Here is a 16176-nt window from a genome sequence, read left to right as displayed (position 1 = left end):
ACGGCTGGGACAAATGTAAGCAATGCTTGTGTTGTGGGTTGGTTGGACCGTGGTTTTGATTGGACAGGTACAGTATGTTAGGGTATGGTTCGTGTTCTGTTTACGGTTGGCTGAGGATTCACTTGTGCCCCACGCGTGCAGACGATCTCTGAAGTTTGCAAACAAGAATCAGTCAGCATAAGCAACAGGCCTGTGTAAAGGTGATTGTTGCCTTTCATTAGAAGCGCGCGTACACACACACACACACACACACACACACACACACACCCTGTGGTCATGATCACGAGCAGTGACAGAGACAAAGGCACCCTGGACAAAGGGGTATTTGGTCCAGCCCATCGCTGTGAAGAGTGCAGCATGAAAAGAAAGAGCATGATGAAAAGTCAGGTGGTGAAAGGTCACGGCTGGTGACCAGGGGCCTGTTCAAGGTTGAGTTAATTGTGACATGTATGCTCAGGTGCACCGAAAAACTTAGTTGCAGCAGCATCACAGGCACAAAGCATCAGATAAGGTTGTGATTAAGGTTGTGCGGGTTGGATTGAGAGTTGAAAAGTTGAAGATAAGTAGCTCCTCTTGATCTTGGAGCTGCGGGACTTCACGTTTCCATACTCGCTGCCCAATGGGAGCTGGAAGAAGAGGACATGACCCACATGGTGGGCATCTTTGATAACAGAGTAATCTCTCAGATGTAAATGAAAAGTGAAGAGTCCATTCTGAACAGTTAGTGGCTTTTGGTGGGATTTTGATTTGCAGTAACAGAGCCCAAGGCAATGAACTAAGAAAATGGTTTAAACTATGGATTCCAATAACTGTAGAGTTGGTCCACCTGGTAATATCAACAATGTCCTTCTCTTCCCTCACAGTCTGAGATGCTTCTACAGCACCAGTCCAACCCCTGCATCATAAACAAGGTCAAGAAGACACCACTGGACCTTGCCTGTGAGTTTGGCAGACTGAAGGTAAGGCAGCTCCCTTAATGAATCTCATTTACTGCTGAGCAGGACCAACCACTTGGCAAGTCTGTATCCCTGTTTCAAGGGCAAAGGAAATGGAAGAGTAAAACTCTAGTGCTCTGGAACACATGGGTCATTGGTGGTGTGGTCTGGTTTATCTTCCAGACTGATGTTATCTATATCTACTAAAACTCTCATGCTCTGTCTGTGTGTTTGTCACCTCCAATTAGTGCAAATGGTGCATTACAGCGGCATTTTTTTTGGCTAAATCGAATTAAAATGCGCTACTTACAGAATGCAGGCAAAGTTCAGGGTTATATATTCGTATAAAATTGCTCATTCACAAAAATCAACAGGCTCCCTTTCACCAGAGAGCCGATCTGCCATCATGGAAATTGGGACACGACAGCATGCGCATGGCCAGCCTCAGTAGCAACACCTACCAGAGCAAAAGGGCAGGGCAGTTCTATTTCGAGGGGTCACATTCTGCTAATCACCATCAGCATGTGCAGGATTGGGACAGATCTAACTGCCACCCATCAATAAGAGGTAATTAAATCTTATTGTAATAACGTACATCGAGACACCCTTAAAACCCTTTGCTGTAGTCAAAGGACAGCGGTGATTTTATCATGTCCATTTAGGAGAGTGCCAACCACATCATCAAGAATAATCAGCATCCTTTGGTGTTAGTGCTTCATATCTTCTATCCAGCATTAGGGTAAAAAAAATGGTCAGCCTAATTATGCCACGTGGAAAGGGAAGGGGGACATTATGGTCAAGAGATGACGCCAAACGTTATCGGGAAGCGGCAAGGAGAGGGAGAGAACAAGAATCGGATGAGACCAGGGCCACACGACTCCAGGATCAAAGAGTCAGGACAAAAAAAGATGAGAGAAGAAGAGACAGAGGAGGAGAGGCATGCACGTCTCCAGAATCAGAGACAAACAACAAACAGCAGAAGAGATGAAGCGACGGGGGATGAAAGGACTGCACATCTCCGGAATGACAACGAGAGGCACAAGGGTAGCAGATAAACCAGAAATGATGCCATTAAAAGTGTCCCTCGTTAAACGAGGAGGAGCTATATTTGTTTTGCTATGCGTCGTTCGTCTTTAATAAACTGAGGTTTTCTACTTCAGTTTCCAAAGCAAAGCAATACCAATAGCATTCAGGAAAATTTAATGTTCATTCTGGTCACATCAGACTGCACTACCCTTCTCTCAAATGGTGCCCCAATGGGTCACCCCATTGTCTAGTTCTTATTAAGAGTCCAGCATGCTTTTTTTCCCGATGCTGCACAGAAATACAATGTTTTTCAGCACAAGAAATAGGGGCTTGGTGTGCTTCATGGGAATGCAGCAAACGTCATTTGGTGAACCAGATGCTGAACAATTGGGATGTCCAAGCAGTTAAATGTTTGTCTGTTTGGAAGACCTAAATGTTGTAATTAAGAGTGGCTGCTGTCTAGATCTGGGAATTGAGTGCTGAAAGTTAGCAAGGGACTGGGTGAACAGGTGATGGAGTTTGGAAGAGAAGAGGTGACAAAGTGTGGAAATGTGGGAATAATGAGAATCTCTGGAGTGAGCTGGGAGGAAAGAGGGAAACTCATGTGAGGTGAGGAAATAGCAGGGATCGAGATTCAGAAGTGTGGAATCTGGAGGGTTTGGTCAGTTAGTTTGAGAAGTAGAGAGAATATGGAGGGAAAGTTCCTGTTATTTTTGATTATAAGGGAGATGTTTCTAAACATCCAGGTCTCTTGATTTTATGTCCTTTCACTGTAATACAGCTGAGACTAACATCAAGGAGCTGTCATATCGTTTTAAAAACCCAACTGGCTCAGGCATTTCTCCTGAGTGTGATTATTCATCTGACCCATATCAGTCTGCCTGAAGAGTGTTATAACCACAGCAGCACTTCACCATCAACTGTTTGCTCATCCACAGTAATCCCATTTGTCTATATCCTTCTATGCCTTTTCTATTTATGTGTATGTCTGAATGCCTCCTCCTTAATCTCCTCTGACAAACCGTTTCAGATATCAACAACTGTGTAATAATCTAAAATCCCCTTTAAATTTCTTGCCTCTCACCTTAAAACTACGCCCACCTACTTTCTGTTCCACTAAGCAAAGATAGATTTTGTCTACCTACCCTTCGATAACCTATTACATCTGTCAGTATCTCCCCTCAGCCTTCTTCACTCCAGGGCGAACAAGCCCAGCTTATCCAATCTCTCCCCACAACTAAAGTCCACCAATCCAGGCTACATCTAGGTAAATCTCTCTCCACTCTTCCCAGCACAATTACATCCCTTCTACAGTGTCCCAACTGGAACTGCACACAGCACTTCACACAAGGGCAGATATTCTTACAACATTTAAGAGGCATCTAGATAAATAGTTGAATAACTGAAGCACAGAGGGCTAATGTGGATAGTTAGCATGAACATGATGGGCCAAAGGGCCTGTGCTGTGTGACCCCACGACTTTAATACCCTCCTCTGAAGTAGCTGAGCAAGACCCTTAATTTGTGACTGCTGTGTTACACTTAAGTTGTTTCATCTATACCCCTTGAGCTCCTTGGAACACTTCACATTCTTTATTTGTTTAAAGAAAAACATACAACTTGAGAATTTTGCATTCTGCCCCATTTCTAGCCCTATTATACACAGCGGGGCACTTCTGTCCACTGCTGTCAGACTTGCAGACGGTCTCTGTTGCAGTTAGAGGGCTTAGTGCAGCCTCTCTGTTCTGGTGTTGAGTTTTCTGTGGAATGTGTGTGATTTGGGGGGATGATTTGTATTCCTGCTGTGTAACGCACTGTCCAACAAGCTGACTGTAATATAGTGTCAATGTGATCATCATCTCAATATGGAAGTAACTGTCATTCCTGACTACAGGAATTAACTTGGTAAGTGTTCTGGGAGTTGTGCATAGACAGGGATTCCCCTGAGAGGAAATGAGGTGAATATTAAGGAGTGAGCTAACCTAAGCCAGTGAGGTAGTGGGTTAATTCAGTAGCACACAAAAATACACTGTCAGTGATTGGATAAGTGAGAGGATTTGACTTTTAATTTGGTATTTGCTTTTACCTAACAAGTCTCAACTTTCAAATGTCTGTCACCTGGACAAAAGCTCACGGCAAATAGAATGCACTCTCATTTTCATATAAATTAGTGATCAGCAAGGATTGTTGATCTGAAACGTTAACAATTCCTTCCCCCCTCCACAGATGCTACTCAGCCCACAGAGTTCAGCAGACTGCTCCAAGTTCCTGCATCTGCAGTCTCTTGTGTAACCAGCAAGGGTGAACTGTTCACATTTTAAATTAGTTTTGACATTAAGTGAGCTGTGTTTAATGTTATTGGCTGGTCACACTTGATTTTCAGAAATCCATGACCAAAGTCAAGGAATTGAATATTATTGGTGCACCAGGGCGCGTTTCAACAGCTGGAAGAAACACAAATAAAATACCATGTTGCATAGAGGCTTTGTAGTATTCTAACCAGAGCATAAGAACATTAAGAAAAGGACTCCGTATTTGTTTGATGAATCCTGCAAGATTCAGTTCCACTCTGAACTCCTTTGTGTATCAGACAAGATGTCTATGGTGTGTCTTTCCAACAAGTGTTACAGTCCTTCCACTAACACTTTCTCTCTCATATTGTTGATAATGCCCCTGTTAGAAAACAGAATATCCTCTCCTCCAGTCAATGCCATAGGACCTCTGCTCGTCAACACCTAAACTCTCATAAACCAAAGCAAACCGGAAATCTCATTGAAACCTATCGAATATTGAAAGGCCTAGATAGAGTGGACATGGAGAAGATGTAGTGGGGGAGATTAGGACCAGAGGGCTCAGCCTCAGAATAGAAGAATGTCCCTTTAGAACGTTAAAGTGTATGTTGATAGATTCTTGATTTGTAAGGGCATCAAAGGTTACGGGGAGAAAGCAGGAGACTGGGGTTGAGAGAGAAAATAAATCACCCATGATGGAATGGCAGAACAGATGCAATGGGCCGAATGGCCTAATTCTGCTTCTGTGTCTTATGGTTTTAATAGACAATACATTTCAATACACCCATGGGACAGCTTCAGGAAATGATGTTGAGCCTGTGGTCTGATGTAATTAGGCAGCCTGCTTCCCTGCCGTGTATCATCTTTGGCTCAGCTGATCGCTTGCTGCTGAATCACCTGAGCTTTAAAGCATGATCTCAGAGACTTATCAATATGGTACTGAGGGGATGCTGCAAGAACAGGCACGATACAGCATGGATCGAAGCAGAGTCAGGCTCGCATCTGCCCTTCCACCACCATTAACTCAGAAAGCACCTCGATAAACAACACGGTGCCCATTCTGCCTAGCACTTGTTCCTACACTGCCACATTGACTACATTTGCAAAAATATTTCCTCACTGTGAGTTAGTAGGGTTTTGTAATCCCAGAGCGAAGACGTCACTGTTCCTGAGACTCCTGTGAGAAGGCTGCATTAGATCATCTTGACCAACAAGGAAAGGGAAACAACATCGCCCTGCAGGTCTTTGTGCTCCAGCTCAGCCGATATTCCAAATGATATGAAATTCTTTCCCCAAGAGGGTTCTGGAGCCTCAGCCTCTGAGTGTATTCGAGACCTATTGATAAACTGATCGCCTGGATGTTATCAGATGACTGTTCTGTGGAATCTTCGGTACACATGTTGGCCACGATATTTAAAGTTACTTGATCTTAAAGTACTATATTGACTAGAAAATACTTTGGAAGCCCTAAACTGATGAAAGGTGCCACAGATATACGGTAGATCTTGCATTTTCTTTTTAAGCAAGAACTGATGTGTACAGCTCTATCGGTAGAATCCTTCTATGTATGCAAAAACAGGATGCAATCCATGGTGGGTCTAGGGCTCACTGAATGGTTACTAATAAAATTGCTTCCTTTTGGCCCAACAACATGCAGTAAAAGTGGAGGAGGAATTGAGGAATTGTGCACCAAATTACTTGGAGAAACACCAACCATTCAGAAACGTAGTGCTTTATTAAAGGTCGACTGTTCTGCTGGTGGTGCTTGGTCCTCACAACCTTCAACAGGGCCTCTCCGGTTCTCATTTCCACTCATGTAATCCCTAAAGCCATTAGTAGGAAGCTCTTGATCTATTAAACCCAACCGGACTGCATTTGGAGGGAATATATCCAGCGTGTCAAAACCCAAACCTTCCTCAGATTGTATTTTCCCTGTGCTCAATTTATTCTATGAAATGAAATGAACTAGATGACATTCTATGAAATTTCTGCCTGTCAGACATGACTAAATTAGACCCCAGTGAATCGAACTAATGTTAACCAGGTTTTGACCATATGCATTGCACATATGGTGGCTCAGTGCTAACTGGACTGCAGCTTGATGACCTTCAGCTCAAACGGCAGCAAGAGGAGGTGATAGATAGGAGGGAGGTAGGAGTGATAGATAGGAGGGAGGTAGGAGTGATAGATGGGGGAGGTAGGAGTGATAGATAGGAGGGAGGTAGGAGTGATAGATAGGAGGGAGGTAGGAGTGATAGATGGGGGAGGTAGGAGTGATAGATAGGAGGGAGGTAGGAGTGATAGCTAGGAGAGAGGTAGGAGTGATAGCTAGGAGAGAGGTAGGAGTGATAGATAGGGAGGTCGTCACCTTTAAGTTGCAAGAGGCAGGTGCCTGAGTGACTGACAGGAAAGGATAAGAAAATAGGCAGCTAGTACAGAGAAACTCTGCAACCATTCCCCTCAATAATAAGTATACCGCTTTGGATACTGTTTGGGGGGTGAGGGGGGCAACTTTCCAGGAGAAAGCTGCAGCGTCCGGGTCTCTGGAACTGAGCTGTGTCTCTGGCTCTGAAGGGAAGGGTGGAGAAGAGGTGTGCAGTAGTGAAAGGAATTCCATAGTCAGAGGAGCTGGCAGGAGATTCTGTGGATGTGAGAGGGAAACCCGGATGGTATATTGCCAGGGATGTTTCAGATCTAAAGGGGGATGGTGAGCCGCCAGAAGTCACGGTACATACTGGTGCCACGACATATGTAGGAAAATGGAGGAGGACCTGAAGAGAGAATTTTGGGAGTTAGGTAGAAAGCTGAAAAGCAGGACCTCCATGGTAGTAATCTCTGGGTTGCTGCCTGTGTCGCATGCCAATGAGAGTCAGAATAGGATGATTTGGCAGATGAATACGTGGCTGAGGAAATGATACAGGGGGCAAGGGTTTAGATTTCTGGATCATTGGGATATCTTCTGTACAAAAAGGATAGGTTACACCTGAACCTGAGAAAGACCAATATCATTGAGAACAAGTTTGCTGGAACAGTTGGGGAGTGGTTAAACTAATTTGGTTGGGGAATGGGGACCAGAGTGATAGGGCTGTTGGTTTCCAAACAGATGCAGTGTGTAGAAGGCAGATGATAGGGCAAAATTGAACTCAGTAGGATGAGTTGAAGTGTAACAGGGCAAAACTGAGAAGGGTGATGAGTACAGGACTAGAAATATTATGTTTGAATGCAGAGAGTATGCAGAATAAGGTAGATGATGTTGTCGCGCAGTTAGAGATTGGCAGGTATGACATTGTGGGCATCGCTGAGTCATGGCTAAAAGAAGATCACAGTTAGAAGCTTAACATCCAAGGATGCACATTGTATTGAAAGGACAGGCAGAGGGGACCTAATGGGAATCATATACAGGTCCTCAAATAGTAGCCAGGCTGTGGGGTACAAATTACAATGGAAGAATAAAAAGGAAGGGCAATATTAGAATAGTCATGGGGGATTTCAATGAAGGTTCAAAGGTCCAATCGAATGTCAGAGAAATGTATACAATATACATCCTGAAATGCTTTTTCTTCACAACCATCCACAAAACAGAGGAGTGCCCAAAGAATGAACAACAGTTAAATGTTAGAACCCTAAAGTCCTCCCCAGGTCCTCTCCCTCCCATGTGTAAGCGGCAGCAAGCAACAATCTCCCCTCTCCCCCCCCCCACAGGCAAAAAAAAAACAAAGGCATCCACCACCGAGCACTCAGGTGTGAGCAAAGCAACAGCAAATATACAGGTAGATTGGGAAAATCAGGTTGGTGCTGGATCCCAAGAGAGAGAATGCCTAAGAATTGTCTTTTTAGAGCAGCTCCCCTCCCCTCTCCCTCTCCCCCTCCCCTCTCCCTCTCCCCCTCCCCTCCCCCTCTCCCCCTCCCCTCCCTCTCTCCCTCCTCTCCCTCTCCCCCTCTCCCCCTCTCTCCCTCCCCTCCCTCTCCCCCTCTCCCCCTCTCTCCCTCCCCTCTCCCCATCCCCCTTTACCTCCTCCCCTCTCCCCTTTGCCTTCTCTGCTCTCCCCTTCCTCCCCTCTCTCTCCCTCCTCCCCATGCCCCCTTTCTCCCCCTCCCCTCTCCTCCCTCCCCTCTCCCCTTCCCCTCTCCCCTTCCCCTCTCCCCTCCCCTCCCTCTCTCCACTCTCCCCCTCCCCTCCCCTCCCCTCCCCCTCCCCCTCCCCCTCCCCTCCCCTCCCCTCCCCTCCCCTCCCCTCCCCCTCCCCCTCCCCCTCCCCTCCCCCTCCCCCTCCCCCTCCCCCTCCCCCTCCCCCTCCCCCTCCCCTCTCCCTCTCCCTCCCCCCTCCCCCTCCCCCTCCCCCTCCTCCTCCCTGATCCCTGAATGGGATCAATCTAATTGGAGAAGACACGCCTGGTGCTGTAACATTGCCAACCAGTAACCCTTCGCTCACCAACAGGATGGGAAGCAATACATTGATCTTTACTGCAAGAGGAGTTAATTACAAGAGTAGAGACATCTTGCTCCTATTAAAGAGGGCCCTGGTGAGAATATGATATACATTTTTGATCTCCCTACCCAGAGAGGAATGTACTTGCATTTGAGCGAGTGCACTGAAAGTTCAGCAGATTGAAACCAGGAGAGCTGGGTTTGTCATCTGCGGAGAGATTAAGCAGACTGTGCCTAGGGTTAGAGTCTGGCAAGGAATCATATTGAAATGTACACAGTTCTTAGGAGCTTGACAGAGTTACACTTTCAATATTAGGAGTGGGTCATTTGGGACAGATGAAAAGAAGCCTCTTTGTCTGGAGCTTGTCGAGTCCTTGGTTCTCCACCAAGGGGGCTCAGTTATCCAAGATGGAAGATGGAAAGATTTTTCAATACAAGGGATTAAAGGAAAAATGGAGTAAGTGTAGGAAAGTTGTGATGGGGTAAAAGATCGGCCATGTCCTTATGGAATCATGGAGCAGCAAAGAAGAGTCTCCTGCAATTTCTGTTCATTATGTGACACCAGTTTAGAGTTTGGTCTTCCACTTAATTTTTCCTCCTCACCGAAACGGGGAATTTGTGATATCGGTCTATGGGGCAGGATTGTTCAGGGAGTGTGGCACAAGGTGAATTTATCCACTGCCTCCTGTATGACCCAGAATATTCATTCCATTGACCAGAGGTGCCATCACCTTTGTCTTATTGACATTGAGGAAGAGGTTATTTGCCTGGCGCCAAGCCTCGATCTCTTCTGCCTCCTCTCGCAACCCTCACACCCCTAATTACATCGATGGCACAGAAGTGGGAACTGCAAGCAGTTTCAGACTCTTGGGTATGTTCATCTTGCCCAAACTCTCATTGTCCCAGAAGTCATTCCACACAATCGGGAAAGCTCACCAGTGCCTCTTCTTTCTGAAAAGAGCTGGACTATGCACATCAGTACTTACGACTTTCCAAAAATCTGCAGTAGAGAGCCTGCGAACGTTCTGCGTCACTGCATGGTGTGGAGATTGCACTGCGGCGGACAGGAAGGCTCTGCAATAGAAACATAGAAAATGTGCCGAACGTGTACTTAGTTTAGAAATTACCTAGGGTTACCCATTGCCTAAGCTCTGTGCACCTATCCAGGAGTCTCTTAAAAGACCCTTTTGTATCTGCCTCCACTACCATCAAAATAGCTAGTCAAAACTGTCCAGCTCAGCTCTGGCACCAGCCTACCTGCCATTTATACAGAAAGATGCCGGAAAGAAGCCAGCAATATCATGAAGGATCCTACCCACCCTGTATAGACTGAGTGTCCCACTCCCATCAGGGACGAGTCTACATAGTATCCATGCCAGACTCAAAAACAGTTACTTTCCGCAAGACAGTAAGGCTGATCAACACCCATTAACCTACCCATCATATCCCCCACCATCACTTCTTTAATATTTCATGTTTCAGAGTCACCTTATGTACAGACACTGCTATGCCTAGCCTCACTTAATATGCGTATAATTAGTCTATGTAAGCTATCTTGTGTATTTTCTACTTATTGTACATTTTTATTATTATGTTCTTTATAGTGTGTTGTTTTGTATGTTGCATCTGATCCAGAGTAGCAATTATTTCATTCTCTTTTATACTTAAGTACTGAAATGGCATTAAACAATCTTGAATTATCACTGGCAGGTGTTATGAAGTTTGTGATTTTGTTACAATAAATGAATACTGTAGTGTAAAAGAGGAAAGTGAGATGGTGTCCATGGACTGTTTAGAAATCTGATGGTGGAGGGGAAGAAGTGCGAGCTTTCAGGCTTCTGTCTTTGTCTCGCATGCTGAGGGTCCTCAGTGACGGTTGCCATCGCTTGAAGATATCCTTGATTGTGGGGAGGGATGTGCCCTTGATGGAGGCTGGTTGAGTCTAGAGCACTCAGCCTCAGAGAGGAGAGTGTGAATGTGAGCTTCACCAGACGTGATGTGAGGAAGAGGAAATGTTTGAGGTGTGTGCCGTGGTAAATCCTTGAGCAAGAAGTTCTGAGCTGGTGGAGATACTTGGAGTGGAGGGCTGAAGTGTGGGATGAGGCTGAGAAGAGCCAGGAAGGGGTCTCGTTGAATAAGAATGCAGTTATCTGCCCTTCATGGTGGATACCTCACCCTGCAGGTGGTGAGGTCACGTTGACACGACCATGTAAATCAAACAGATTGTTTTCTACATCTGGCATCTGCAAATACCATCTAGAGTTTTCTGGTTCTCTAGGTTTGACAATGAAGTCTTGGCTTTACGAGTAACAGCTGGTATTGAAGTTCAGCCATATTGATGTTGGGTCTAGCATGAATGGGCAGTGTCTTTGGGAATGGATGTTGTTTGACTCTCAATGGCTCTGACATGATTGTCTCTCCATTGCCTTATCCCTCAGGTTGCCCAGCTCCTGTTGAACAGTAACATGTGTGTCGCCTTGCTGGAGGGTCAGTCCAAAGACAGTGCTGATGCCAACTTCACCACTCCTCTGCATCTGGCTGCAAAGAATGGACACAAGGACATTATCAAGTACGGCTTCTTATCTTATTGCAAGACCCCTGTTTAATCCAATCCAGGATGCACTTAGCCTCGGGTAAAAAGCACAGTGAATGTCACACTCAGGCTAACATGTCTCAGCAGACCAGCTCAAGAGGACAGTGGCACCGGCTGAGAAACTGGAGTTGCCTGTGAGTTACCCATGTGTTTCTGGCTGCACAGTCCCTCCATTAACAGAAAGAGAAGTGGGAACGGGCTATGTATGCCTGTTCCACCACATGATCATGGCTGGGCTTTCATCTCAACTGTGTTGCTAAGAGACTCCTGGAGGCTTCTAGTTCTTTGTACAAACCACTGATTGAGAATCAGTGGCCTAGAAATTGCTCTTATTTTTCAAAGGCATTAAATGCACCACAAAAGGATGTTTCAGCAGGTTTCTTATTGATCACAAATTTTAAAAATGATAGCTTAGGAACAGCATTATCACTTTATCTGCCAGGACAGAGTGTGTTCTTTTCATTTAGTACTTTGAAAGATCTCGCAGCTGCTCAATCTCATAGAGTCATAAAGTCAGTGGAAAGTACAGTACAGAAACAGGCCCTTCAGTCCATCTAGTCAATGCCAAGACATTTAAACTGCCTACTCCCATTGACCTGCACCAGGACCATACACCTCCATATCTCTACCATCTATGTACTTATACCAATGTCTCTTGAATGTTGAAATTGAGCTCTCATGCACCACTTGTGCTGGCAGTTCGTTCCACACTCTCATGACCCTCTGAGTGAAGAAGTTTCACCTCATGTTCCCCTTAAACTTTTCATCTTTCACCCTTAACCTATGCCCTCTGGTTATAGTCCCATTCAAGCTCGGTGGAAAAATTCTAACTGTACCCCTCAATTTTGTATAAAGTCTCTTCTCAATCTTCTACGTCCCAATCGGTAAAGTCCCAACCTGTTCGATATTTCCTTATAACTTAGGTCCTGCAGACCCAGCAACATCCTCGTAAATTTTCTCTGCACACTTTCAACCTTATTTGCATCTTTCCTGTAGGTAAGTGACCAAAACTACACGCAATACTCCGAATTTGGCCTCACTAACGACTTAAACAACTCCAACATAATACCCCAAATACTGTACTCTGTACTTTGATAATGAAGGCCAATTTGGCAAAAGCTTTCTTTATGCCCATATCCACCTTTGACATCACTTTCAATGAATTATGGATCTGTGTTCCCAGATCCCTTTGTTCTACCACAGAGGGCAGAAAAAGGGGAGGAGGGGTGGCATTACTGGTCAGGGATACTATTACAGCTGCAGAAAGGGTGGGTAATGTAGCAGGATCCTCTTTTGAGTCAATATGGGTGGAAGTCAGGAACAGGAAGGGAGCAGTTACTCTGTTGGGGGTATTCTATAGGCCCCCTGGTAGCAGCAGAGATACAGAGGAGCAGATTGGGAGGCAGATTTTGGAAAGGTGCAAAAATAACAGGGTTGTTATCATGGGTGACTTTAACTTCCCTAATATTGATTGGCACCTGATTAGTTCCAAGGGTTTAGATGGGGTAGAGTTTGTTAAGTGTGTCCAGGACGGATTTCTGTCACAGTCCGTGGACAGGCCGACCGGGGGAAATGCCATACTAGATCTAGTACCAGGTAATGAACCGGGTCAGGTCACAGATCTCTCAGTGGGTGAGCATCTGGAGAACAGTGACCACCGCTCCCTGGCCTTTAGCATTATCGTAGAAAAGGATAAAATCAGAGAAGACAGGAAAATTTTTAATTGGGGAAAGGCAAATTATGAGGCTATAAGGCTAGAACTTGTAGGTGTGAATTGGGATGATGTTTTTGCAGGGAAATGTACAATGGACATGTGGTCGATGTTTAGAGATCTCTTGCAGGATGTTAGGGATAAATTTGTCCCGGTGAGGAAGATAAAGAATGGTAGGGTGAAGGAACCATGGGTGACAAGTGAGGTGGAAAATCTAGTCAGGTGGAAGAAGGCAGCATACATGAGGTTTAGGAAGCAAGGATCAGATGGGTCTATTGATGAATATAGGGAAGCAAGAAAGGAGCTTAAGGGGCAGAGAAGAGCAAGAAGGGGGGCATGAGAAGGCCTTGGCGAGTAGGGTAAAGGAAAACCCAAGGCATTCTTCAATTATGTGAAGAAAAAAAGGATGACAGGAGTGAAGGTAGGACCGATTAGAGATAAAGGTGGGAAGATGTGCCTGGAGGCTGTGGAAGTGAGCGAGGTCCTCAATGAAAACTTCTCTTCGGTATTCACCAATGAGAGGGAACTTGATGATGGTGAGGACAATATGAGTGAGGTTGATGTTCTGAGCATGTTGATATTAAGGGAGAGGAGGTGTTGGAGTTGTTAAAATACATTAGGACAGATAAGTCCCTGGGGCCTGACGGAATATTCCCCAGGCTGCTCCACGAGGCAAGAGAAGAGATTACTGAGCCTCTGGCTAGGATCTTTATGTCCTCGTTGTCCACGGGAATGGTGCCGGAGGATTGGAGGGAGGCGAATGTTGTCCCCTTGTTCAAAAAAGGTAGTAGGGATAGTCCGGGTAATTATCGACCAGTGAGCCTTATGTCTGTGGTGGGAAAGCTGTTGGAAAAGATTCTTAGAGATAGGATCTATAGGCATTTAGAGAGTCATGGTCTGATCAGGGACAGTCAGCATGGCTTTGTGAAGGGCAGATCGTGTCTAACAAGCCTGATAGAGTTCTTTGAGGAGGTGACCAGGCATATAGATGAGGGTAGTGCAGTGGATGTGATCTATATGGATTTTAGTAAGGTATTTGACAAGGTTCCACATGGTAGGCTTATTCAGAAAGTTAGAAGGCATGGGATCCAGGGAAGTTTGGCCAGGTGGATTCAGAATTGGCTTGCCTGCAGAAGGCAGAGGGTGATGCTGGAGGGAGTAGATTCAGATTAGAGGGTTGTGACTAGTGGTGTCCCACACGGATCGGTTCTGGGACCTCTACTTTTCGTGATTTTTATTAATGACCTGGATGTGGGGGTAGAAGGGTGGGTTGGCAAGTTTGCAGATGACACAAAGGTTGGTGGTGTTGTGGATAGTGTAGAGGATTGTCAAAGATTGCAGAGAGACATTGATAGGATGCAGAAGTGGACTGAGAAGTGGCAGATAGAGTTCAACCCGGAGAAGTGTGAGGTGGTACACTTTGGAAGGACAAACTCCAAGGCAGAGTACAAAGTAAATGGCAGGATACTTGGTAGTGTGGAGGAGCAGAGGGATTTTGGGTATATGTCCACAGATCCCTGAAAGTTGCCTCACAGGTAGATAGGGTAGTTAAGAAAGCTTATGGGGTGTTAGCTTTCATAAGTCGAGGGATCGAGTTTAATAGTTGCAATGTAATGATGCAGCTCTATAAAACTCTGGTTAGGCCACACTTGGAGTACTGTGTCCATTTCTCGTCACCTCATTATAGGAAGGATGTGGAAGCATTGGAAAGGGTGCAGAGGAGATTTACCAGGATGCTGCCTGGTTTAGAGAGTATGGATTATGATCAGAGATTAAGGGAGCTGGGGCTTTACTCTTTGGAGAGAAGGAGGATGAGAGGAGACACGATAGAGGTGTACAAGATAATAAGAGGAAAAGATAGAGTGGATAGCCACCGCCTCTTCCCCAGGGCACCACTGCTCAATACAAGAGGACATGGCTTTAAGGTAAGGGGTGGGAAGTTCAAGGGGGATATTAGAGGAAGGTTTTTTACTCAGAGAGTGGTTGGTGCGTGGAATGCACTGCCTGAGTCAGTGGTGGAGGCAGATACACTAGTGAAGTTTAAGAGACTACTAGACAGGTATATGGAGGAATTTAAGGTGGGGGCTTATATGGGAGGCAGGGTTTGAGGGTCGGCACAACTTTGTGGGCCGAAGGGCCTGTACTGTGCTGTACTATTCTATGTTCTATGTCAATGCCTTTGACTGTGTAAGGCCTACCCTGGCTAGTCCTACAGAAGTGCAACACCTTGCACTTGTCTGCATTAAACTTCATTTGCCCTTTGTTCCAGCTGGTCCAGATCCCACTGCAAGCTCTAATCGTCTTCCTCACTGTCCATTGGTAGTAATGGGAGACAAGGAAATAGCGAACGAACTGAATAAGTATTTTGCATCATTCTTCACTGGAAGACACTAGCAGTATGGTAAAAGTTCCAGGTGTCAGGGTTATGAAGTGTGTGAAGTTACCATAACTATAGAAAAGTTTCTTGAGAAACTGAAAGGTCTGAAGGTAGATAAGTCACCTGGACCAGATAGTCTACACCCCAGGGCTCTGAAAGGGGTGGATGAAGAGATTGTGGAGGCATTAGATCTTCAAGAATCACCAGCATTCTGGAATGGTTCTGGAAGACTGGAAAATTGCAAATGTCACTCCACTCTTTAAGAAGGGAGAGAGGCAGAAGAAAGGAAATTATAGGCCTGTTAGTCTGACCTCAGTAGTTGGGAAAATGTTGGAGTTGATTGTTAAGGATGTGCTTTTGGGGTACTTGGAGGCATATGATAAAATGGGCTGTAGGAAGCATGGTTTCCTCAAGGGAAAATCTTGCCTGACAAATCTGCTGGAATTCTTTGAAGAAATAACAAGCAGGATAGACAGCAGAATAGTGAGGTAAGGCCAGGTAAGTTCCTTTAATTAATTTAATTAACTTAGGAGTAGGTAATGGAGGCAGCAGTTAGGGCAGTCGAGTGCTCCGTATGCAGTATGTGGGAAATTAGGGACAGCACAATTGTCCCTGATGACTACACCTGTAAAAGATGCATTCAGCTGCAGCTCCTGACAAACCGAGTTAGGGAGCTGGAGCTGGACGAACTTCGAATCATTCATGAGGCAGAGGCAGAAATGGACAGGAGTTTCAGGGAGACAGTCACCCCTAAGAATCAGGAGGCAGGTAGCTGGGTGACTGTCAGGAGAGGGAAGGGGAGTAGACAGAAAGAGC

The 16176-nt window shown here is 45.5% G+C and overlaps 1 protein-coding gene across 4 annotated transcripts in view; it reads left to right on the top strand.

Annotated features, from left to right (window-relative positions):
• The window catches only part of LOC134336613 (caskin-2-like), a 300486-nt gene that overhangs the window by 228035 nt on the left and 56275 nt on the right, over positions 1 to 16176 (top strand). For all 4 annotated transcript variants that reach the window (XM_063030953.1, XM_063030951.1, XM_063030952.1 and 1 more), the window contains 2 exons: positions 864 to 959; positions 11118 to 11248. In XM_063030953.1, the coding sequence (XP_062887023.1) occupies positions 864 to 959; positions 11118 to 11248 (227 nt within the window). The remainder of the gene's footprint in view (positions 1 to 863; positions 960 to 11117; positions 11249 to 16176) is intronic.

The sequence above is a fragment of the Mobula hypostoma genome, chromosome 22 (genome assembly GCF_963921235.1).
Source record: "Mobula hypostoma chromosome 22, sMobHyp1.1, whole genome shotgun sequence".
In the NCBI taxonomy this organism is placed as follows: Eukaryota; Metazoa; Chordata; class Chondrichthyes; order Myliobatiformes; family Myliobatidae; genus Mobula; species Mobula hypostoma.
The sequence above is the reverse complement of the archived record's forward strand: the minus strand, read 5'-3'. Positions and strand labels throughout refer to the sequence as shown.